The following is a 23683-nucleotide window of genomic DNA, read 5'->3' as shown; positions in this document are numbered from 1 at the left end:
AGTCTAGATGTGAGTCTAACTGTGAGTGTAACTGTGAGTCTAACGGTGAGTCTAACTGTGAGTCTAGATGTGAGTCTAACTGTGAGTCTAACTGTGAGTCTAACTGTGAGTCTAACTGTGAGTCTAACTGTGAGTCTAGATGTGAGTCTAACTGTGAGTGTAACTGTGAGTCTAACTGTGAGTCTAACTGTGAGTCTAACGGTGAGTCTAACTGTGAGTCTAACTGTGAGTCTAGATGTGAGTCTAACTGTGAGTCTAACTGTGAGTCTAACTGTGAGTCTAACTGTGAGTCTAGATGTGAGTCTAACTGTGAGTCTAACTGTGAGTGTAACTGTGAGTCTAACTGTGAGTCTAACTGTGAGTCTCACGGTGAGTCTAGATGTGAGTGTAACTGTGAGTCTAACTGTGAGTGTAACTGTGAGTCTAACGGTGAGTCTAACGGTGAGTCTAACGGTGAGTCTAGATGTGAGTGTAACTGTGAGTCTAACTGTGAGTCTCAATGTGAGTCTAACTGTGAGTCTAACTGTGAGTGTAACTGTGAGTGTAACTGTGAGTCTAACTGTGAGTCTAACGGTGAGTCTAGATGTGAGTGTAACTGTGAGTCTAACTGTGAGTCTAACTGTGAGTCTAACGGTGAGTCTAGATGTGAGTGTAACTGTGAGTCTAACTGTGAGTGTAACTGTGAGTCTAACTGTGAGTCTAACTGTGAGTCTAACGGTGAGTCTAGATGTGAGTGTAACTGTGAGTCTAACTGTGAGTCTAGATGTGAGTCTAACTGTGAGTGAAACTGTGAGTGTAACTGTGAGTCTAACTGTGAGTCTAACTGTGAGTGTAACTGTGAGTGTAACTGTGAGTGTAACTGTGAGTGTAACTGTGAGTCTAACTGTGAGTCTAACTGTGAGTCTAGATGTGAGTGTAACTGTGAGAGTAACGGTGAGTCTAACGGTGAGTCTAACTGTGAGTGTAACTGTGAGTCTAACTGTGAGTCTAACTGTGAGTGTAACTGTGAGTGTAACTGTGAGTCTAACTGTGAGTGTAACTGTGAGTCTAACTGTGAGTCTAACTGTGAGTCTAACTGTGAGTCTAACTGTGAGTCTAACTGTGAGTCTAGATGTGAGTCTAACTGTGAGTGAAACTGTGAGTCTAACTGTGAGTGTAACTGTGAGTCTAACTGTGAGTCTAACTGTGAGTCTAGATGTGAGTGTAACTGTGAGTCTAACTGTGAGTCTAACTGTGAGTCTAGATGTGAGTCTAACGGTGAGTCTAACGGTGAGTCTAACTGTGAGTCTAACTGTGAGTCTAGATGTGAGTCTAGATGTGAGTCTAACGGTGAGTCTAACTGTGAGTGTAACTGTGAGTCTAACTGTGAGTCTAACTGTGAGTCTAACTGTGAGTGTAACTGTGAGTCTAACTGTGAGTCTAACTGTGAGTGTAACTGTGAGTGTAACTGTGAGTCTAACTGTGAGTCTAACTGTGAGTCTAGATGTGAGTCTAACTGTGAGTGTAACTGTGAGTCTAACTGTGAGTCTAACTGTGAGTGTAACTGTGAGTGTAACTGTGAGTCTAACTGTGAGTCTAACTGTGAGTGTAACTGTGAGTCTAACTGTGAGTCTAACTGTGAGTCTAACTGTGAGTGTAACTGTGAGTCTAACTGTGAGTCTAACTGTGACTCTAACGGTGAGTCTAGATGTGAGTGTAACTGTGAGTCTAACTGTGAGTGTAACTGTGAGTCTAACTGTGAGTCTAACGGTGAGTCTAACGGTGAGTCTAGATGTGAGTGTAACTGTGAGTCTAACTGTGATTCTAGATGTGAGTCTAACTGTGAGTCTAACTGTGAGTCTAACTGTGAGTCTAGATGTGAGTGTAACTGTGAGTCTAACTGTGAGTCTAACTGTGAGTCTAACTGTGAGTCTAGATGTGAGTGTAACTGTGAGTCTAACTGTGAGTCTCAATGTGAGTCTAACTGTGAGTCTAACTGTGAGTGTAACTGTGAGTGTAACTGTGAGTCTAACTGTGAGTCTAACTGTGAGTCTAACTGTGAGTGTAACTGTGAGTCTAACTGTGAGTCTAACTGTGAGTCTAACTGTGAGTCTAGATGTGAGTGTAACTGTGAGTCTAACTGTGAGTCTCAATGTGAGTCTAACTGTGAGTCTAACTGTGAGTGTAACTGTGAGTGTAACTGTGAGTCTAACTGTGAGTATAACTGTGAGTCTAACTGTGAGTGTAACTGTGAGTGTAACTGTGAGTCTAACTGTGAGTCTAGATGTGAGTCTAACTGTGAGTGAAACTGTGAGTCTAACTGTGAGTGTAACTGTGAGTCTAACTGTGAGTCTAACTGTGAGTCTAGATGTGAGTGTAACTGTGAGTGTAACTGTGAGTGTAACTGTGAGTGTAACTGTGAGTGTAACTGTGAGTCTAACTGTGAGTGTAACTGTGAGTCTAACTGTGAGTCTAACTGTGAGTCTAGATGTGAGTCTAACTGTGAGTGTAACTGTGAGTCTAACGGTGAGTCTAACTGTGAGTCTAGATGTGAGTCTAACTGTGAGTCTAACTGTGAGTCTAACTGTGAGTCTAACTGTGAGTCTAACTGTGAGTCTAGATGTGAGTCTAACTGTGAGTGTAACTGTGAGTCTAACTGTGAGTCTAACTGTGAGTCTAACGGTGAGTCTAACTGTGAGTCTAACTGTGAGTCTAGATGTGAGTCTAACTGTGAGTCTAACTGTGAGTCTAACTGTGAGTCTAACTGTGAGTCTAGATGTGAGTCTAACTGTGAGTCTAACTGTGAGTGTAACTGTGAGTCTAACTGTGAGTCTAACTGTGAGTCTAGATGTGAGTCTAACTGTGAGTCTAACTATGAGTCTAACTGTGAGTGTAACAGTGAGTCTAGATGTGAGTCTAACGGTGAGTCTAACTGTGAGTCTAACTGTGAGTGAAACTGTGAGTCTAACTGTGAGTCTAACTGTGAGTGTAACTGTGAGTCTAGATGTGAGTCTAACTGTGAGTCTAACGGTGAGTCTAACTGTGAGTCTAACTGTGAGTGAAACTGTGAGTGTAACTGTGAGTCTAACTGTGAGTCTAACTGTGAGTCTAACTGTGAGTCTAACTGTGAGTCTAACGGTGAGTCTAACTGTGAGTCTAACTGTGAGTGAAACTGTGAGTCTAACTGTGAGTCTAACTGTGAGTGTAACTGTGAGTCTAGATGTGAGTCTAACTGTGAGTCTAACGGTGAGTCTAACTGTGAGTCTAACTGTGAGTGAAACTGTGAGTGTAACTGTGAGTGTAACTGTGAGTCTAACTGTGAGTCTAACTGTGAGTCTAACGGTGAGTCTAGATGTGAGTGTAACTGTGAGTCTAACTGTGAGTGTAACTGTGAGTCTAACGGTGAGTCTAACGGTGAGTCTAACGGTGAGTCTGACGGTGAGTCTAGATGTGAGTGTAACTGTGAGTGTAACTGTGAGTCTAACTGTGAGTCTAACTGTGAGTCTAGATGTGAGTCTAACTGTGAGACTAGATGTGAGTCTAACTGTGAGTCTAACTGTGAGTCTAACTGTGAGTCTAGATGTGAGTCTAACTGTGAGTCTAACTGTGAGTCTAGATGTGAGTCTAACTGTGAGTCTAACTGTGAGTCTAACTGTGAGTGTAACTGTGAGTCTAACTGTGAGTCTAACTATGAGTCTAACTGTGAGTGTAACAGTGAGTCTAGATGTGAGTCTAACGGTGAGTCTAACTGTGAGTCTAACTGTGAGTCTAACTGTGAGTCTAACTGTGAGTCTAGATGTGAGTCTAACTGTGAGTGTAACTGTGAGTGTAACTGTGAGTCTAACTGTGAGTCTAACTGTGAGTCTAGATGTGAGTCTAACTGTGAGTCTAACTGTGAGTCTAACTGTGAGTCTAACTGTGAGTCTAACTGTGAGTCTAACGGTGAGTCTAACGGTGAGTCTAGATGTGAGTGTAACTGTGAGTCTAACTGTGATTCTAGATGTGAGTCTAACTGTGAGTCTAACTGTGAGTCTAACTGTGAGTCTAGATGTGAGTGTAACTGTGAGTCTAACTGTGAGTCTAACTGTGAGTCTAACTGTGAGTCTAGATGTGAGTGTAACTGTGAGTCTAACTGTGAGTCTCAATGTGAGTCTAACTGTGAGTCTAACTGTGAGTGTAACTGTGAGTGTAACGGTGAGTCTAACTGTGAGTCTAACTGTGAGTCTAACTGTGAGTGTAACTGTGAGTCTAACTGTGAGTCTAACTGTGAGTCTAACTGTGAGTCTAGATGTGAGTGTAACTGTGAGTCTAACTGTGAGTCTCAATGTGAGTCTAACTGTGAGTCTAACTGTGAGTGTAACTGTGAGTGTAACTGTGAGTCTAACTGTGAGTATAACTGTGAGTCTAACTGTGAGTGTAACTGTGAGTGTAACTGTGAGTCTAACTGTGAGTCTAGATGTGAGTCTAACTGTGAGTGAAACTGTGAGTCTAACTGTGAGTGTAACTGTGAGTCTAACTGTGAGTCTAACTGTGAGTCTAGATGTGAGTGTAACTGTGAGTGTAACTGTGAGTGTAACTGTGAGTGTAACTGTGAGTGTAACTGTGAGTCTAACTGTGAGTGTAACTGTGAGTCTAACTGTGAGTCTAACTGTGAGTCTAGATGTGAGTCTAACTGTGAGTGTAACTGTGAGTCTAACGGTGAGTCTAACTGTGAGTCTAGATGTGAGTCTAACTGTGAGTCTAACTGTGAGTCTAACTGTGAGTCTAACTGTGAGTCTAACTGTGAGTCTAGATGTGAGTCTAACTGTGAGTGTAACTGTGAGTCTAACTGTGAGTCTAACTGTGAGTCTAACGGTGAGTCTAACTGTGAGTCTAACTGTGAGTCTAGATGTGAGTCTAACTGTGAGTCTAACTGTGAGTCTAACTGTGAGTCTAACTGTGAGTCTAGATGTGAGTCTAACTGTGAGTCTAACTGTGAGTCTAACTGTGAGTCTAACTGTGAGTCTAGATGTGAGTCTAACTGTGAGTCTAACTATGAGTCTAACTGTGAGTGTAACAGTGAGTCTAGATGTGAGTCTAACGGTGAGTCTAACTGTGAGTCTAACTGTGAGTGAAACTGTGAGTCTAACTGTGAGTCTAACTGTGAGTGTAACTGTGAGTCTAGATGTGAGTCTAACTGTGAGTCTAACGGTGAGTCTAACTGTGAGTCTAACTGTGAGTGAAACTGTGAGTGTAACTGTGAGTCTAACTGTGAGTCTAACTGTGAGTCTAACTGTGAGTCTAACTGTGAGTCTAACGGTGAGTCTAACTGTGAGTCTAACTGTGAGTGAAACTGTGAGTCTAACTGTGAGTCTAACTGTGAGTGTAACTGTGAGTCTAGATGTGAGTCTAACTGTGAGTCTAACGGTGAGTCTAACTGTGAGTCTAACTGTGAGTGAAACTGTGAGTGTAACTGTGAGTGTAACTGTGAGTCTAACTGTGAGTCTAACTGTGAGTCTAACGGTGAGTCTAGATGTGAGTGTAACTGTGAGTCTAACTGTGAGTGTAACTGTGAGTCTAACGGTGAGTCTAACGGTGAGTCTAACGGTGAGTCTGACGGTGAGTCTAGATGTGAGTGTAACTGTGAGTGTAACTGTGAGTCTAACTGTGAGTCTAACTGTGAGTCTAGATGTGAGTCTAACTGTGAGACTAGATGTGAGTCTAACTGTGAGTCTAACTGTGAGTCTAACTGTGAGTCTAGATGTGAGTCTAACTGTGAGTCTAACTGTGAGTCTAGATGTGAGTCTAACTGTGAGTCTAACTGTGAGTGTAACTGTGAGTGTAACTGTGAGTCTAACTGTGAGTCTAACTATGAGTCTAACTGTGAGTGTAACAGTGAGTCTAGATGTGAGTCTAACGGTGAGTCTAACTGTGAGTCTAACTGTGAGTCTAACTGTGAGTCTAACTGTGAGTCTAGATGTGAGTCTAACTGTGAGTGTAACTGTGAGTGTAACTGTGAGTCTAACTGTGAGTCTAACTGTGAGTCTAGATGTGAGTCTAACTGTGAGTCTAACTGTGAGTCTAACTGTGAGTCTAACTGTGAGTCTAACTGTGAGTATAACGGTGAGTCTAACGGTGAGTCTCACGGTGAGTCTAGATGTGAGTGTAACTGTGAGTCTAACTGTGAGTGTAACTGTGAGTCTAACGGTGAGTCTAACGGTGAGTCTAACGGTGAGTCTAGATGTGAGTGTAACTGTGAGTCTAACTGTGAGTCTCAATGTGAGTCTAACTGTGAGTCTAACTGTGAGTGTAACTGTGAGTGTAACTGTGAGTCTAACTGTGAGTCTAACGGTGAGTCTAGATGTGAGTGTAACTGTGAGTCTAACTGTGAGTCTAACGGTGAGTCTAGATGTGACTGTAACTGTGAGTCTAACTGTGAGTGTAACTGTGAGTCTAACTGTGAGTCTAACTGTGAGTCTAACGGTGAGTCTAGATGTGAGTGTAACTGTGAGTCTAACTGTGAGTCTAGATGTGAGTCTAACTGTGAGTGAAACTGTGAGTGTAACTGTGAGTCTAACTGTGAGTCTAACTGTGAGTGTAACTGTGAGTGTAACTGTGAGTGTAACTGTGAGTCTAACTGTGAGTCTAACTGTGAGTCTAACTGTGAGTCAACTGTGAGTCTAACTGTGAGTCTAGATGTGAGTCTAACTGTGAGTGAAACTGTGAGTCTAACTGTGAGTGTAACTGTGAGTCTAACTGTGAGTCTAACTGTGAGTCTAGATGTGAGTGTAACTGTGAGTGTAACTGTGAGTCTAACTGTGAGTGTAACTGTGAGTGTAACTGTGAGTCTAACTGTGAGTGTAACTGTGAGTCTAACTGTGAGTCTAACTGTGAGTCTAGATGTGAGTCTAACTGTGAGTGTAACTGTGAGTCTAACGGTGAGTCTAACTGTGAGTCTAGATGTGAGTCTAACTGTGAGTCTAACTGTGAGTCTAACTGTGAGTCTAACTGTGAGTCTAACTGTGAGTCTAGATGTGAGTCTAACTGTGAGTGTAACTGTGAGTCTAACTGTGAGTCTAACTGTGAGTCTAACGGTGAGTCTAACTGTCAGTCTAACTGTGAGTCTAGATGTGAGTCTAACTGTGAGTCTAACTGTGAGTCTAACTGTGAGTCTAACTGTGAGTCTAACTGTGAGTCTAGATGTGAGTCTAACTGTGAGTCTAACTGTGAGTGTAACTGTGAGTCTAACTGTGAGTCTAACTGTGAGTCTAGATGTGAGTCTAACTGTGAGTCTAACTATGAGTCTAACTGTGAGTGTAACAGTGAGTCTAGATGTGAGTCTAACGGTGAGTCTAACTGTGAGTCTAACTGTGAGTGAAACTGTGAGTCTAACTGTGAGTCTAACTGTGAGTGTAACTGTGAGTCTAGATGTGAGTCTAACTGTGAGTCTAACTGTGAGTCTAACTGTGAGTCTAGATGTGAGTCTAACTGTGAGTCTAACTGTGAGTGTAACTGTGAGTCTAACTGTGAGTCTAACTGTGAGTCTAGATGTGAGTCTAACTGTGAGTCTAACTATGAGTCTAACTGTGAGTCTAACTGTGAGTGAAACTGTGAGTCTAACTGTGAGTCTAACTGTGAGTGTAACTGTGAGTCTAGATGTGAGTCTAACGGTGAGTCTAACTGTGAGTCTAACTGTGAGTGAAACTGTGAGTCTAACTGTGAGTCTAACTGTGAGTGTAACTGTGAGTCTAGATGTGAGTCTAACTGTGAGTCTAACGGTGAGTCTAACTGTGAGTCTAACTGTGAGTGAAACTGTGAGTGTAACTGTGAGTCTAACTGTGAGTCTAACTGTGAGTCTAACTGTGAGTCTAACTGTGAGTCTAACGGTGAGTCTAACTGTGAGTCTAACTGTGAGTGAAACTGTGAGTCTAACTGTGAGTCTAACTGTGAGTGTAACTGTGAGTCTAGATGTGAGTCTAACTGTGAGTCTAACGGTGAGTCTAACTGTGAGTCTAACTGTGAGTGAAACTGTGAGTGTAACTGTGAGTGTAACTGTGAGTCTAGATGTGAGTCTAACTGTGAGTCTAACTGTGAGTCTAACTGTGAGTCTAGATGTGAGTCTAACTGTGAGTCTAACTGTGAGTCTAACTATGAGTCTAACTGTGAGTGTAACTGTGAGTCTAGATGTGAGTCTAACTGTGAGTCTAACTGTGAGTCTAACTGTGAGTCTAGATGTGAGTCTAACTGTGAGTCTAACTGTGAGTCTAACTATGAGTCTAACTGTGAGTGTAACAGTGAGTCTAGATGTGAGTCTAACGGTGAGTCTAACTGTGAGTCTAACTGTGAGTGAAACTGTGAGTCTAACTGTGAGTCTAACTGTGAGTGTAACTGTGAGTCTAGATGTGAGTCTAACTGTGAGTCTAACTGTGAGTCTAACTGTGAGTCTAGATGTGAGTCTAACTGTGAGTCTAACTGTGAGTCTAACTATGAGTCTAACTGTGAGTGTAACAGTGAGTCTAGATGTGAGTCTAACGGTGAGTCTAACTGTGAGTCTAACTGTGAGTGAAACTGTGAGTCTAACTGTGAGTCTAACTGTGAGTGTAACTGTGAGTCTAGATGTGAGTCTAACTGTGAGTCTAACGGTGAGTCTAACTGTGAGTCTAACTGTGAGTGAAACTGTGAGTGTAACTGTGAGTCTAACTGTGAGTCTAACTGTGAGTCTAACTGTGAGTCTAACTGTGAGTCTAACGGTGAGTCTAACTGTGAGTCTAACTGTGAGTGAAACTGTGAGTCTAACTGTGAGTCTAACTGTGAGTGTAACTGTGAGTCTAGATGTGAGTCTAACTGTGAGTCTAACGGTGAGTCTAACTGTGAGTCTAACTGTGAGTGAAACTGTGAGTGTAACTGTGAGTGTAACTGTGAGTCTAACTGTGAGTCTAACTGTGAGTCTAACGGTGAGTCTAGATGTGAGTGTAACTGTGAGTCTAACTGTGAGTGTAACTGTGAGTCTAACGGTGAGTCTAACGGTGAGTCTAACGGTGAGTCTGACGGTGAGTCTAGATGTGAGTGTAACTGTGAGTGTAACTGTGAGTCTAACTGTGAGTCTAACTGTGAGTCTAGATGTGAGTCTAACTGTGAGACTAGATGTGAGTCTAACTGTGAGTCTAACTGTGAGTCTAACTGTGAGTCTAGATGTGAGTCTAACTGTGAGTCTAACTGTGAGTCTAGATGTGAGTCTAACTGTGAGTCTAACTGTGAGTCTAACTGTGAGTGTAACTGTGAGTCTAACTGTGAGTCTAACTATGAGTCTAACTGTGAGTGTAACAGTGAGTCTAGATGTGAGTCTAACGGTGAGTCTAACTGTGAGTCTAACTGTGAGTGAAACTGTGAGTCTAACTGTGAGTCTAACTGTGAGTGTAACTGTGAGTCTAGATGTGAGTCTAACTGTGAGTCTAACTGTGAGTCTAACTGTGAGTCTAGATGTGAGTCTAACTGTGAGTCTAACTGTGAGTGTAACTGTGAGTCTAACTGTGAGTCTAACTGTGAGTCTAGATGTGAGTCTAACTGTGAGTCTAACTATGAGTCTAACTGTGTCTGAAACAGTGAGTCTAGATGTGAGTCTAACGGTGAGTCTAACTGTGAGTCTAACTGTGAGTGAAACTGTGAGTCTAACTGTGAGTCTAACTGTGAGTGTAACTGTGAGTCTAGATTTGAGTCTAACGGTGAGTCTAACGGTGAGTCTAACTGTGAGTCTAACTGTGAGTGAAACTGTGAGTGTAACTGTGAGTCTAACTGTGAGTCTAACTGTGAGTCTAACTGTGAGTCTAACGGTGAGTCTAACGGTGAGTCTAACTGTGAGTCTAACTGTGAGTGAAACTGTGAGTCTAACTGTGAGTCTAACTGTGAGTGTAACTGTGAGTCTAGATGTGAGTCTAACTGTGAGTCTAACGGTGAGTCTAACTGTGAGTCTAACTGTGAGTGAAACTGTGAGTGTAACTGTGAGTGTAACTGTGAGTCTAACTGTGAGTCTAACTGTGAGTCTAACGGTGAGTCTAGATGTGAGTGTAACTGTGAGTCTAACTGTGAGTGTAACTGTGAGTCTAACTGTGAGTCTAGATGTGAGTCTAACTGTGAGACTAGATGTGAGTCTAACTGTGAGTCTAACTGTGAGTCTAACTGTGAGTCTAGATGTGAGTCTAACTGTGAGTCTAGATGTGAGTCTAGATGTGAGTCTAACTGTGAGTCTAACTGTGAGTCTAACTGTGAGTGTAACTGTGAGTCTAACGGTGAGTGTAACTGTGAGTCTAACTGTGAGTCTAGATGTGAGTCTAACTGTGAGTCTAGATGTGAGTCTAACTGTGAGTCTAACTATGAGTCTAACTGTGAGTGTAACAGTGAGTCTAGATGTGAGTCTAACGGTGAGTCTAACTGTGAGTCTAACTGTGAGTGAAACTGTGAGTCTAACTGTGAGTCTAACTGTGAGTGTAACTGTGAGTCTAGATGTGAGTCTAACTGTGAGTCTAACGGTGAGTCTAACTGTGAGTCTAACTGTGAGTGAAACTGTGAGTGTAACTGTGAGTCTAACTGTGAGTCTAACTGTGAGTCTAACTGTGAGTCTAACTGTGAGTCTAACGGTGAGTCTAACTGTGAGTCTAACTGTGAGTGAAACTGTGAGTCTAACTGTGAGTCTAACTGTGAGTGTAACTGTGAGTCTAGATGTGAGTCTAACTGTGAGTCTAACGGTGAGTCTAACTGTGAGTCTAACTGTGAGTGAAACTGTGAGTGTAACTGTGAGTGTAACTGTGAGTCTAACTGTGAGTCTAACTGTGAGTCTAACGGTGAGTCTAGATGTGAGTGTAACTGTGAGTCTAACTGTGAGTGTAACTGTGAGTCTAACGGTGAGTCTAACGGTGAGTCTAACGGTGAGTCTGACGGTGAGTCTAGATGTGAGTGTAACTGTGAGTGTAACTGTGAGTCTAACTGTGAGTCTAGATGTGAGTCTAACTGTGAGTCTAACTGTGAGTCTAACTGTGAGTGTAACTGTGAGTCTAACTGTGAGTCTAACTATGAGTCTAACTGTGAGTGTAACAGTGAGTCTAGATGTGAGTCTAACGGTGAGTCTAACTGTGAGTCTAACTGTGAGTGAAACTGTGAGTCTAACTGTGAGTCTAACTGTGAGTGTAACTGTGAGTCTAGATGTGAGTCTAACTGTGAGTCTAACTGTGAGTCTAACTGTGAGTCTAGATGTGAGTCTAACTGTGAGTCTAACTGTGAGTGTAACTGTGAGTCTAACTGTGAGTCTAACTGTGAGTCTAGATGTGAGTCTAACTGTGAGTCTAACTATGAGTCTAACTGTGTCTGAAACAGTGAGTCTAGATGTGAGTCTAACGGTGAGTCTAACTGTGAGTCTAACTGTGAGTCTAACTGTGAGTGAAACTGTGAGTCTAACTGTGAGTCTAACTGTGAGTGAAACTGTGAGTCTAACTGTGAGTCTAACTGTGAGTGTAACTGTGAGTCTAGATGTGAGTCTAACGGTGAGTCTAACGGTGAGTCTAACTGTGAGTCTAACTGTGAGTGAAACTGTGAGTGTAACTGTGAGTCTAACTGTGAGTCTAACTGTGAGTCTAACTGTGAGTCTAACGGTGAGTCTAACGGTGAGTCTAACTGTGAGTCTAACTGTGAGTGAAACTGTGAGTCTAACTGTGAGTCTAACTGTGAGTGTAACTGTGAGTCTAGATGTGAGTCTAACTGTGAGTCTAACGGTGAGTCTAACTGTGAGTCTAACTGTGAGTGAAACTGTGAGTGTAACTGTGAGTGTAACTGTGAGTCTAACTGTGAGTCTAACTGTGAGTCTAACGGTGAGTCTAGATGTGAGTGTAACTGTGAGTCTAACTGTGAGTGTAACTGTGAGTCTAACTGTGAGTCTAGATGTGAGTCTAACTGTGAGACTAGATGTGAGTCTAACTGTGAGTCTAACTGTGAGTCTAACTGTGAGTCTAGATGTGAGCCTAACTGTGAGTCTAACTGTGAGTCTAGATGTGAGTCTAACTGTGAGTCTAACTGTGAGTCTAACTGTGAGTGTAACTGTGAGTCTAACGGTGAGTGTAACTGTGAGTCTAACTGTGAGTCTAGATGTGAGTCTAACTGTGAGTCTAGATGTGAGTCTAACTGTGAGTCTAACTGTGAGTCTAACTGTGAGTCTAACTGTGAGTCTAACTGTGAGTCTAACTGTGAGTGTAACTGTGACAGGAAGAAGGTCACGATGCACCAATTAAATTGATTAATTTGGTAGTAATTGATAACATCGCGCTCGTGGTCTGCATGTGAAGCTGCTTACACACACACAGCATGTGACAACACACACCATTTAAACCAGGAGCATGTGATGGAAATAAAACTGCCCAAAAAATAAAGTTACTTCTATCTTTGTTTTTCATAACTTAACTGAAGTGTCTTGTAGAGACTTTGACAGTTGAATTAAGAAAGTATTGTATTGTTAATATGTTTAAAACAGTCAGTCTAGTCAGATGAAGACTTTTAAACCAGCTCAACCAAAAGTAAACTGATGAATATTAGAGAATCAGAGTAAAATCTTAGACCAATTCATTATTACAGATTAAATCACTTAATGAATAAAATCTAGAGCCACATGTTCATTTAGATTCACTAAAGATAACATGTATATTTTGATAAATACCTTTTAAGTTTATTTTGATTTACAGAAATGACATGTAATGATCAGAATAGTTTTAATGAAAACACTCTTGCTTTAACTGGATTTTGACAAATATAATTACTTCTTTTTTTTTAACTATAAGAGTTGAAATGTTCATCTTCATACAACAATAGAATTTAAACATCTTGAATTGTTGCCTAAGGTTGTGTTTATTGTTAAAACTGTGGAGTTTGTTACTCACTTGTGTGACTTTTCTCGTTGAAGAAACACTGATTATTATTATTATTATTATTATTATTATTATTATTATTATAAACCAGTCCATCATGACAGTCATATAAGATTTCAAATGATTGACTATAAAAGCGAGAACATTGAGCATCAAAGCTCATCAAGAGCAACATTAATGACAGAGTTTGAAGAATCTTTAAAGAAGTGGTTCTTCTAACGAGTCTCATGAGATGTTAACTCACTGACTTGGTTCCTCCTCCACATTAACTCACTAACTTGGTTCCTCCTCCACATTAACTCACTGACTTGGTTCCTCCTCCACATTAACTCACTAACTTGGTTCCTCCTCCACATTAACTCACTAACTTGGTTCCTCCTCCACATTAACTCACTAACTTGGTTCCTCCTCCACATTAACTCACTAACCTGGTTCCTCCTCCAGACTCAAGAGTCACTAACTTCTCAGACGCTCTCACAGCGGCTCGCGCTCGTCACTAGTTAGTGCTGCTAACTAGCGGTGTGTGTGTGAGAGAGAGAGTGTGTGTGTGTGTGTGTGGAGGACTCACTCCTCGCAGAGACTCGGATCAAGAGGACATTCCTCCACCCGCTGGTCCTCCATGGCTCTGTGCAACGGCGAGGGCAAGGTCAGTACACCGGGTGACGCGCGGCTCAAGGCCGCCTGAAGAGACTCTTCTCGGGCGAAAGTTCGACAAACGTTACCGGAGAGACACCGGAGTGTAGCCGCGGTTACCCTCGTCTCTGCCGCACGACACACGTGGATCTCGAGGCACCGGCGGCGAGAACCGGTCGTGTTGCGATACCCGCTCGTCCGCCTCCGTCTCACCGACACATCCTCCCCGGACATGTCGACTCGAGACCCCGCGTGGGTTTGAGCTCAGATCCTCCAGGAGCTCCGGCTAACGAGCTAACAAGCTAGCGAGCTAACAAGCTAACACGCAACTTAGCCGGTGCTACCCGCTAGTTAGCCTGATGCTAACACGCATTTGTGTTGATGCCGTTTGCTCGCCTGCGATATAGTTAGCTTAACCCAGGCTAACTTACTATTAAATCCACCGATTTAACATTTAAATGGCGTTTGAAAGGTTTTTATTGAGAGGCTTTTTCTGTTATTATGGACGTTATTGGCAAAACCAGCACCTGTCAAACACCATGAGCCGAGAGAAACATGTTCAACCAAACATTAATATGTGATTTATTACAAGTATTACTTGTTAAAGTTCGTGTTTATCATCGAGCTAACAATAATGTATACGTGTTTAAAGGCTTCGTAAAACACGTGGAGTCATGTTGCTTTTTTTACACTAATGTTTCCATGTTAAGTTAAAACTAATTCATGTTAAAAGTCTAAACATTGTTGTTAACCGTCATTCGACTCCACTTCTCTAAAGAAAGCATCATAAAAACATTCCACATAACTCTGTTTAACTGTCGTTTGAGGTTAGTTTCAGCCATGAATGATAAATGAGAATAATGTTAACACAGAAAGACAAATGATTATTTCTGTCTGGAAGCTCTTTTGTTTTGAGGAAAGATGGTATTTTTCAGAACATTATCATGTAACTCTGGACACATCAAGTCACTTTTGTCAAAATGACTTGGAAAAATAAACCTGTAAACTAGTGAAAATGAGTGGAAAAAAACCTACTCTTTATGGTTTCTTTTGTTTGTAATTGACTGAAGGGTCGGTCTGTGAAAATAATGCAGACATTTAACTGGTCCGTGAGGAAAAAAAGGTTATTTAGCCCTAATGTAGAAGAAAAGTAACCCCAGGGTTTAAGGAAAATCATCTTCATTGTTCACTTATAAACGACCATATTGTGTTATGAAGTTTAACCTGCAAGACGAATGTGTCAAAGTTCTACGAGTATATTCAGAAAAGCAATACTGTTATTCGAATTTTAAGTGTACTTTTCAAGCTGAATATGCTTCTGTCCGACACTCTCTACTCACTCGATCGACGTTTCAACTACGTTATTGTTTCTGTTTTATCTACCGATCAAGTTGGCATTTAAAGCCTCTTTCAAGGTTGTAAACTGAATGTTTGGGTTTTCAGCTGCTTCACTGTAACAAATCAACAGAACAAAAGTCTCTGTTCACCTTCAATGACTTTGAAATGGATTTGTCAAGGTTTCCTTGAATTTAACATGTGAGATTCATGTGATTCTGATTTAAGTGGTTCGAGAATTGTCCATAACTAGGTTAGTCCTTATTGAATTTTCAGGGGCATGTTAGAGGTGAAGAGCTCGGAGGCCATGAGTTATAAATTGACTTAAGAAGTCTGTTTTCTTGTTGCTTCCCTTCAACACTGGATTAACTATATTGTTGAATGTGTCCAGCTGGAGATCAGCGCACAGCAGAATGGCTCGTGTGAAGGTGCCGTGGCGATCCTGGATGCAGGCGCCCAGTACGGGAAGGTGATTGACAGGCGGGTCCGAGAACTGTGTGTTCGCTCTGAGATTCTGCCGCTGGAGACGCCGGCCTTCGCTCTCCGAGAACAAGGTTACAGGTAAGAATGACAAGATCTTCACACAAGGAGCCAAAGTATTTCATCAGTCGATAAAGATTTTGTCTTTTCAATCTTGATGCACGTTTAACTTGATTTATCTCTTTTTTTCTTTTTCCTCAAACACTAAAGTCCTTCACATTTTTCAAGTCGCATCAAGTTTTACTCTTGTTAGAACTCTGTAACAATTGTTGGCATCTAGAATCTGTACCTTATTTCAAACCCTTGCATGTGAACATGAATCTACTTCTGAGACAAATGACTTTGTTCTCCACACTTGACACTTGATATGAACTTGATGACCCTTGGCTACCTTCTGCTCCACAGGGCCATCATCATCTCTGGTGGACCTGCCTCCGTCTATGCCGAAGACGCACCATGGTTCGACCCGGCTATATTCACCATCGGCAAACCAGTCCTTGGAATCTGCTACGGCATGCAGGTGATTTTTTTTCCTCAGTGACTCAAATATAATCATCAGTGACGCTAGTTGTTCAAACATGGAGTATTCTTGTCGTTCTGTCCTCACTGCCTCGTCTGTGATTCCTTCACTGCCTTCAAGGGCACATTCTCAGCGACTGTGAGACACAATCTTTCCCAGACAAGCTGCAGATTAAAAACCTGCTGCCGTCTGTTCCCAACACACTTCTCACCACATCAGAGGGTGAAGCTCCGGCGTCGTCATGACTCACAGCCTTCTTTACCGATTGTTGTTCGATAGAAAAAAGTTTTCAATTGTTAAGGGAATTCATGCATATTAAAACTTTAATGTATTTAAATGTATCCTGGACAAAGATGACACTTAAATCTCATGACTTTCTGCTCCACAGATGATGAATAAGGTCTTTGGTGGGACGGTTCACAAGAAGTCTGTCAGAGAGGACGGAGTGTTTAGTATCGGCCTGGACAACACGTGTTCTCTTTACAGGTAACGAGTTTAAAGGTTAACAGACTGACTTGTTTAAATGACTCTAATATTGTGATGATCCAGGGGCCTTCAGAGAGAGGAGCTGGTTCTTCTGACTCACGGGGACAGTGTCGATAAAGTGGCAGATGGTTTTAAAGTAGTTGCCCAATCAGGAAACATCATTGCAGGTGAGCGTCCCAGTTTCAAAAATTACTATTATTTAAATTTTGTAAGCACTAACGAATGTTCACGACCGACCAGGGATTGCCAACGAACAGAAGAAGCTGTACGGGACACAGTTTCACCCGGAGGTCGACCTGACGGAGCGAGGGATGGAGATGCTGCGTAATTTCCTCTTCGAAATAGCCGGATGCACGAGCAACTTTACCGTGGTGAACCGTCAACAAGCTTGCATCGACGAAATCAGAGAAAAAGTCGGCGATTCGAAAGTCCTGGTGAGTAAAAATCAGTTTTCAATAATGTCATTTCGTTTTTAGAAGTAAGTAATTTGTATTTATATAGCGTTTTTCCAGACCAGGGTCACAAAGCGCTTCAACAATCAAAACAATACTCAATAAAATATATACTTTAAAAGTCCAACAAGCAAGAGCGCTGAAGTCCTTTCATGAAGAAGCACCGATTTAATTGCTTTCCCTCAAATGTGCTACTTGGCTTTGGTCCCAAGGTGACTTTAAACTGGATTTCATCTCCAGAGAGATCTTTAGGAACAAATGAGATTGAAAGCTTTGTCTCAACATTTAAATGATTATTCAAACACTGTGAAAATCTCAAATACTGACCTGAGCCGAGGTGTCGCGATCAATTGAGTGAATGAATTATGGAAGTATATCAGTGTCGTCAGAATATTGAACGTTAAATTTAAAATGTTAGAACTTTGAATCTTTTTATTGAAATGCTTTTTAAACACTGCATATTGTTTTAATAATTGCATAATCTGTTTATTGAGAGGTTGAATGAGTAGTTTTGTTCTCTTGCTGATGTCTGTCGGCACCAACAGATTTTTCTTTTGAATTTAAAAGACTACAAATTAGAACATATTGAATTAGACAATTCAACAAAATAAGCCTTTCTATGTGCAAATTATTAAATTCAATTATTCTAAAAAATAATTAAATGCTTAAATGGTTCAACTCTTCAAAATCAGAATATTGACTGATATTGAATATAGTCCATTTCTTTTTTTTATCCATAGATTCTGTAATGTATTTATTTAGCCTCAGGAAGTGAACGTCTCAACAAAGATTTCTGCTGCGCAGGTTTTGCTGAGCGGCGGCGTCGACTCCACAGTTTGCACAGCTCTTCTGAACAAGTCACTCAACCAGGACCAGGTGATCGCGGTTCACATCGACAACGGCTTCATGAGGAAGAAGGAGAGCCAGAGCGTAGAAGAAGCTCTCACGAAGCTCGGCATCAAACTCAAAGGTCACTTCTCCGTCCTGGTTGAAGAATGATTTAATTGAGGAACGTGAGTTGATGGTTTGTTTCTCTTCAGTGGTCAACGCAGCGCACACTTTCTACAACGGAACGACGACACTCCCCATCTCTGATGAAGACCAAACACCTCGGAAACGCATTAGCAAAACCCTCAACATGACCACCAACCCAGAGGAGAAAAGAAAAATCATCGGAGATACTTTCGTTAATGTGAGTCCAGTTTCATTTGGCTCTGATATTTATAACCTATTCTTTAAGCTTCTTTAAGCATTTAATTCTGCTGGACATGATCGTCTCAACGACTGGTTGATTGACAGGTGGCTAATGAAGTGATCGGGGAGATGAATCTAAAGCCGGAGGAAGTTTTCTTGGCTCAGGGAACCTTGAGGCCTGATCTTATCGAGAGTGCCTCGCATATCGCCAGCGGCAAAGCCGAGGTCATCAAGACGCACCACAATGACACGGAGCTCATCAGGAAACTCAGAGATGAGGTAATGATGTCAATCATTTCTTCTTGTCAAAGGGATCGTTTTTTATTATATTGACTTGTGAAGCTGAAGAATTCAAGTAGACCTTGATTCATATTTTCTCATGTCCTTTGTTTAATAAATAAACGTATATTAACGTTTATGTTGATATCTTGACCTTCTGTATAATTGTTTGACATCCAATTCTTCATCTCTTATCTTAAACACTGAGACTTCAAATCAGAAGGAAAGGGATCTTAAGGGAGTGATTGGTGAAGGAGGACAAACGGTTATTGAAGATGCATTGAGCCTGAAAGGATATCAAAACACCTGTTTGAAAGAAATATATTTAGTTTGAAACCCTCACTTATTGTAATTGAGTTTGACGCCCCTGATACGTTTGTCAAATCATTATTTCATCCTTGTGTAGCAAATCGTTTGGTTTGTTGCTAACAAATCCTGCCTTTGAAATGCATGTTGCTGATCGTGCTGATCGTGCTCTTCTACTTTCTCTTCCAGGGAAAAGTCATCGAACCGCTGAAAGATTTCCACAAAGATGAAGTCAGGGCGTTGGGTCGGGAGCTGGGTCTGCCAGAGGAGATCGTGTCTCGACACCCGTTCCCCGGTATGTGCGTCAAGAAACTCTTGTTTGATGTCACGAGTCTTAAACCTCTCCTCTGCTCTCAGGTCCTGGTCTGTCCATCAGAGTGATTTGTGCCGAGGAGCCGTACATCTGCAAGGACTTTGCTGAAACCAACAACATCCTGAAGATCGTCGCAGACTTCTCAGCCAGTGTCAAGAAGGTCAGGCGTCATTTCATTTACTTATGGGATTCTTAACAAGTGCCTTTTTTTTCTTTTAAAAAAAATACTCAAGTCCATCTCCAAGTAAAGCCACGTTCCTAGAACAGGATTGTTAATAATCTTTTATTGCGAAGATGATCAGTGACTTTTCCTGACGGATCCTGTTTGATTCATTGTGACGTTTTGTCTGCAGCCTCATGCCTTGCTGCAGAGAGTCAAGTCTTGTTTATCAGACGATGAAGAAGAGAAGCTCATGCAGATCACCAGCCTCCAGTCACTCAATGCCTTCCTGCTCCCCATCAAGACCGTCGGTGTCCAGGTACTCCTGCCTCTCCTTCTCGCTGCCGTACTGTCGTCAGTTCATGTATTACATTTGTAGAATTCAAGATGATAAATAATTCACTGTCACCACCGATGATGTTTTATCAAACAACATGTTTTGCAAAAATGGTTCTAAAACTGGTAAATCCAGCTGAGCTTGCATTTCCTGCTCGTGTGACAAAACTACATCTTCTGTTTTTCCTCGTGTTTGTCAAAGCATCGATCAAATTTAGCCAGAGTTTGACTTAATTCGTGTAAAACTACATGATCTCATCCGTATCAATTCAATATTAGTGACACATACTTTTGTAGCTGCACCTGCTGCTTCATTGAGCTCCAGATCTTCCTGTTCATGTGACGACCTCAGGTTGTTTTCTATGGAGATGTTTTGTGTTGTCGTATTTAGAGCGACGACTGCTTTCCTGTCTGAGTCAGCAGACGTCTGTGCTGGGTGTGTTCTGTGACTTCCTGTTTAAAGCCACTTTTAAATCTGGCATCGACCACAAACCTGGAGCCAGAGACGACAAACGCATGTATTTATAAAAAACCTGGTTTGTGTGTCACAGGGCGACTGTCGCTCCTACAGTTATGTTTGTGGCGTGACCAGCAAAGAATCCCCGCAGTGGGAGTCGCTCATGTTCCTGGCCAGACTCATCCCACGAATGTGTCACTCCATCAACAGGTCAGCACTCGTTCACTCATGAAGTCCGAAGCCATCTTATGCACTCTTTGGTTCTTCACCTGCAGAGTGGTGTATGTGTTCGGGTCCCACGTGAAGGAGCCGCCCACAGACATCACGCCCACCTTCCTGACCAAAGGCGTCCTGAGCACGCTGCGGCAGGCGGACTTCGTCGCTCACTCTATTCTCAGAGCGTCTGGTGAGTGTTGACACTGAGGCGCGTAAATGAAATACTTTCCTCTTGAAAAGTTGCATATTTTCCAAAACCACACAGACTCTGTGACTTGATCCTTGAACAGGCTGAAGTGAAAATGAATTATTATGTCAAACATTTTCTTCTGCACAAGCTGAACATCTGAAGTTAACCAACAATGATAGAGATTTTATTGCCTCATTCTTTCTCTCCTGACACCAGTAGGTTGTACATCTCTCACCAGCGATCAGGGCCGTAGTTGAATTTTCTGTTGAACAAAATAATGGAGGTTATTCTGATTTGTTTTCAGAACTGCATCAGTCTGAATATTCTTTTTTTGTTTAGGGACAGTAAGAAACAATATAGTTTCAGAGATTCTGCCACCTGGTGGCCACATCAGGGAGTGTTCTTTCAAGTGTGTGTGCTTCGTGTTCATGCTTTTGAAAACAAACTTCCAGGCTTCTCTGGAAAGATCAGCCAGATGCCCATCATCCTGACCCCCCTGCACTTTGACCGGGATCCACTTCAGAAGCAGCCATCTTGTCGACGCTCCGTCGTCGTTCGTACCTTCATCACCAGCGACTTCATGACTGGCATCCCTGCCACGCCGGGCAACCACATCCCAGAAGAGGTAGAGCTTTATACTCGCAGAGAACCAGCCTGAGAGAAGCGTAATGGTTGAGTTTGCGACGTGTGACTTGACACAAACCTTTTATTTCTCAACTCTGTAGTATTTACACACATGACTCTTGATGAAGTCGTAACTGCTTTCATTTGTTTTCAAACCAAAATATGTCCAAACATCAGCTTTAAAAGCTGCTGGACTCACTGTATCCTCTCGTCCTCAGTCATCATTCTTCCTCAAGCTTTGAAGGCCTTCTGGAGGCCGGAAGTTTAATTACAACACAAGAAGGAGCAAACGCTGTGATAAAAATTATTATTACAGACTTTTTTGATGAAACCAAAACATGGTTTAAAAGCCTGAAGATAAAACCTTAAAGTATGTTATTGATTGAATATATTGTGACATATTACCGTATTTTCCGGACTATAAGTGTCTCCGGAGCACGAGTCGCTCCAGCCAAAAAATTCATAATAAAGAAGGAAAAAACGTATATAAGTCGCACTGGAGTTTCAGTCCCATTTTTGGGGGAAATTGATTTGATAAAATCCAAGAACAGACATGTGATCTTGAAAGATTAAAATAAAACTAGAGGCAACAACAGAATAATGTTACGTTACATGAAGTGAGAACCTGGTATGTTAACATAACATATGAAGAGTTATTCAGAGAACTATAGCATCAATAACTAACTAGTTTACCAAACCATCCGTGTAACTCCAAATAACTCTTCATCCTCGTGTCACTTTTAAACAACTAACTAACTCCGGAGGTAGAAGATGCTTCCTCTTCTACGTGGAAATGATCAACACAGGCCTAGAGCGCCCTCTGGTGGTTTAGTGTAAAAATAACATGTGAAATGATATACTGATAATAATGTGGTAATAATTTCACACATAAGTCGCTCCAGAGTATAATCTCACCCCCGGACAAACTATGAAGAAAAACTGACACTTATCGTCCGGAAAATACGCTAATCAATATTTTCTCCTGAACCTCATCTTTGAACCACAAAACCCCAGTAACTGAAAGACCAAACACGTTTTAATACTCAGTTCTTTTGTGTGTCTGACTCAAAATCCTTGAGTAGTAAAGTGTTTCTCAAGCCAGATGTTTGTCACGTGTGCAGGTGGTGCTGAAGATGGTCAACGAGATCAAGAAGATCCCCGGCATCTCCAGAGTCATGTTCGATCTGACCTCCAAGCCTCCGGGAACGACCGAGTGGGAGTAAGACCATCACCGTCTGGACACACTTTCACACTCGGTGCAGACGTACTGGACACTCATGAGGGGGGGCTGGTGGACTCTTCCCTTCACCTCCTTCCACTCTTCCCTCGCTCTCCTGCTCCTCCTCCTTCTCCGCAACATTCCGGCAACACCCGAGCGGTGACGGCGCTCGAGCATCGTCTCTCTCGTCTTCTGTCCGTCAAGGGGTGGGGGGTCGTAATGTAACTCGTTTTCAACATTTTCTCTCCCAGGAGAAGTGAACCAATCACATCACAGAGCAAATCTGCAGGTTTTGCTGCAGGACGAGCAGACGTGAGGCAGAAAGTGTTTTTATGACATCGTAGCTCGACTAGTTCTTCTGAGACCCGAACAAACGTCTCGTGGAGAAGCTTCTTAATTTGCCAAAATCAGTGTCAGGTGTGTAACGACTGTTTAATGATCAAGACGTGCGAGCAGCAAAACCAACACTGTGGGGAAACTTAGTTTGTGCCTGATTTGTTGATAGAATCTTTAATGTGAGGCTGAAGCACCTGTTGCTCCTTCATGCTTCAATATTGTAATCCTGGCGGACGAGCTCGTGGCTTCACTGGAGCTCGTGTCGTTGTCACTTCCAATCACGCGCAGACACATTTGCACATTCGTTGGTTTCTTCCTCCCGCCCTCGACGTGGAGACGTCGTCTTGTTTCGTGTCAAAGTCACACGAACGTCTCTGAAGCGCTGAGGTTTACCTCGAGGGATGAACCTGCAGGTCTTCGATCGACGCTCGTTCTTCGTGCCTCTTTTCTTTTAGCAACATCCTGGCCTCCTTTTATGCCTTTTACATGTGCGTTCGTTCCAGAAAGAAAATAAATGTCTCCACGAACTGCTCGACAAAACACTTTTGTACCTGATTTGATTAATGTCCACAAGATTAAGCTGCTTTTTTGTCTCCTTCAGTCTTTGTTCCTCTTGAGTAACGTGCCTCAAACATCATCGCATGCAGTTTCAACACTCATGACATTTGTACATTAAAGAATGAGCTTTAATAAAGATCTCCATGTTGAAACCTTTCATCGTAAATTTGTTCCGTTAGAAGTGTGTCTGTCTTCCTCCACAGTGAAGGGAATATAAAAGATGCTGCACTTTTCCACCAGGTGATGGTTTGAAATATACAATATTTAAACACCTTATTTATTCATTTCCTCTTTGTTCGGTTGATTTTTCTCATTGATTTCATGTTAAAATTAATTTCAAAATTTAAAACATACTTTGGTAAAGGATACTTTTTTAAGAATGAATGTGATTTTCTTTCTTCCTCGCAGCCGTTGAGCAATGCTTTGTCCAGACTCTCATGTAGAAAAATGTATCCAAAAGTTTAAATGTATAAAAATGCACATTTATTTGTCCAAGTGTAAATAATAAGAAATATAAGAACATTAGTATAAAAACGATTGATGTACTGCATTTAAAACGAGTGAATCCCGACAACGATCACCTGCTCGCTTCTGTGTTTCCTTTCATTTCCTGTTGTACACAAGGATTTATATTTATATATTTATATTTGGTGGACGTTAAACTCTGCCTCTGGAAAAGCTGTAAACGATCGGAGTTCACAAATATAATATATTCATATCTATTTA

The 23683-nt window shown here is 41.8% G+C and overlaps 1 protein-coding gene across 1 annotated transcript; it reads left to right on the top strand.

The window, feature by feature from the left end:
• Positions 1-13299: 13299 nt before the first annotated feature.
• Positions 13300-23109, top strand: gmps (guanosine monophosphate synthase). Its single transcript, XM_087795740.1, has 16 exons — positions 13300-13509; positions 15223-15392; positions 15717-15831; positions 16220-16317; positions 16381-16484; positions 16558-16751; positions 17574-17739; positions 17810-17961; positions 18069-18242; positions 18738-18843; positions 18906-19021; positions 19215-19340; positions 19909-20024; positions 20090-20220; positions 20673-20845; positions 21966-23109. The coding sequence occupies exons 1-16, from the start codon at positions 13483-13485 to the stop codon at positions 22065-22067; spliced, it is 2070 nt and encodes a 689-aa protein (XP_087651866.1). The 5' UTR covers positions 13300-13482; the 3' UTR covers positions 22068-23109.
• Positions 23110-23683: the final 574 nt, after the last annotated feature.

This window comes from Callionymus lyra, chromosome 7 (genome assembly GCF_982586985.1).
Source record: "Callionymus lyra chromosome 7, fCalLyr1.hap1.1, whole genome shotgun sequence".
In the NCBI taxonomy this organism is placed as follows: Eukaryota; Metazoa; Chordata; class Actinopteri; order Syngnathiformes; family Callionymidae; genus Callionymus; species Callionymus lyra.
This window is presented reverse-complemented; position numbering and strand designations above follow the sequence as displayed.

Excerpts from the sequence above, each read along its gene's own strand:
- gmps (XM_087795740.1), top strand. The coding sequence starts at position 13,483 with ATGGCTCTGTGCAACGGCGAGGGCAAG. Across the intron at positions 15,832-16,219 it reads GAATCTGCTACGGCATGCAG|ATGATGAATAAGGTCTTTGG; the intron begins GTGATTTTTTTT and ends TCTGCTCCACAG. Across the intron at positions 17,962-18,068 it reads TCGGAGATACTTTCGTTAAT|GTGGCTAATGAAGTGATCGG; the intron begins GTGAGTCCAGTT and ends GTTGATTGACAG.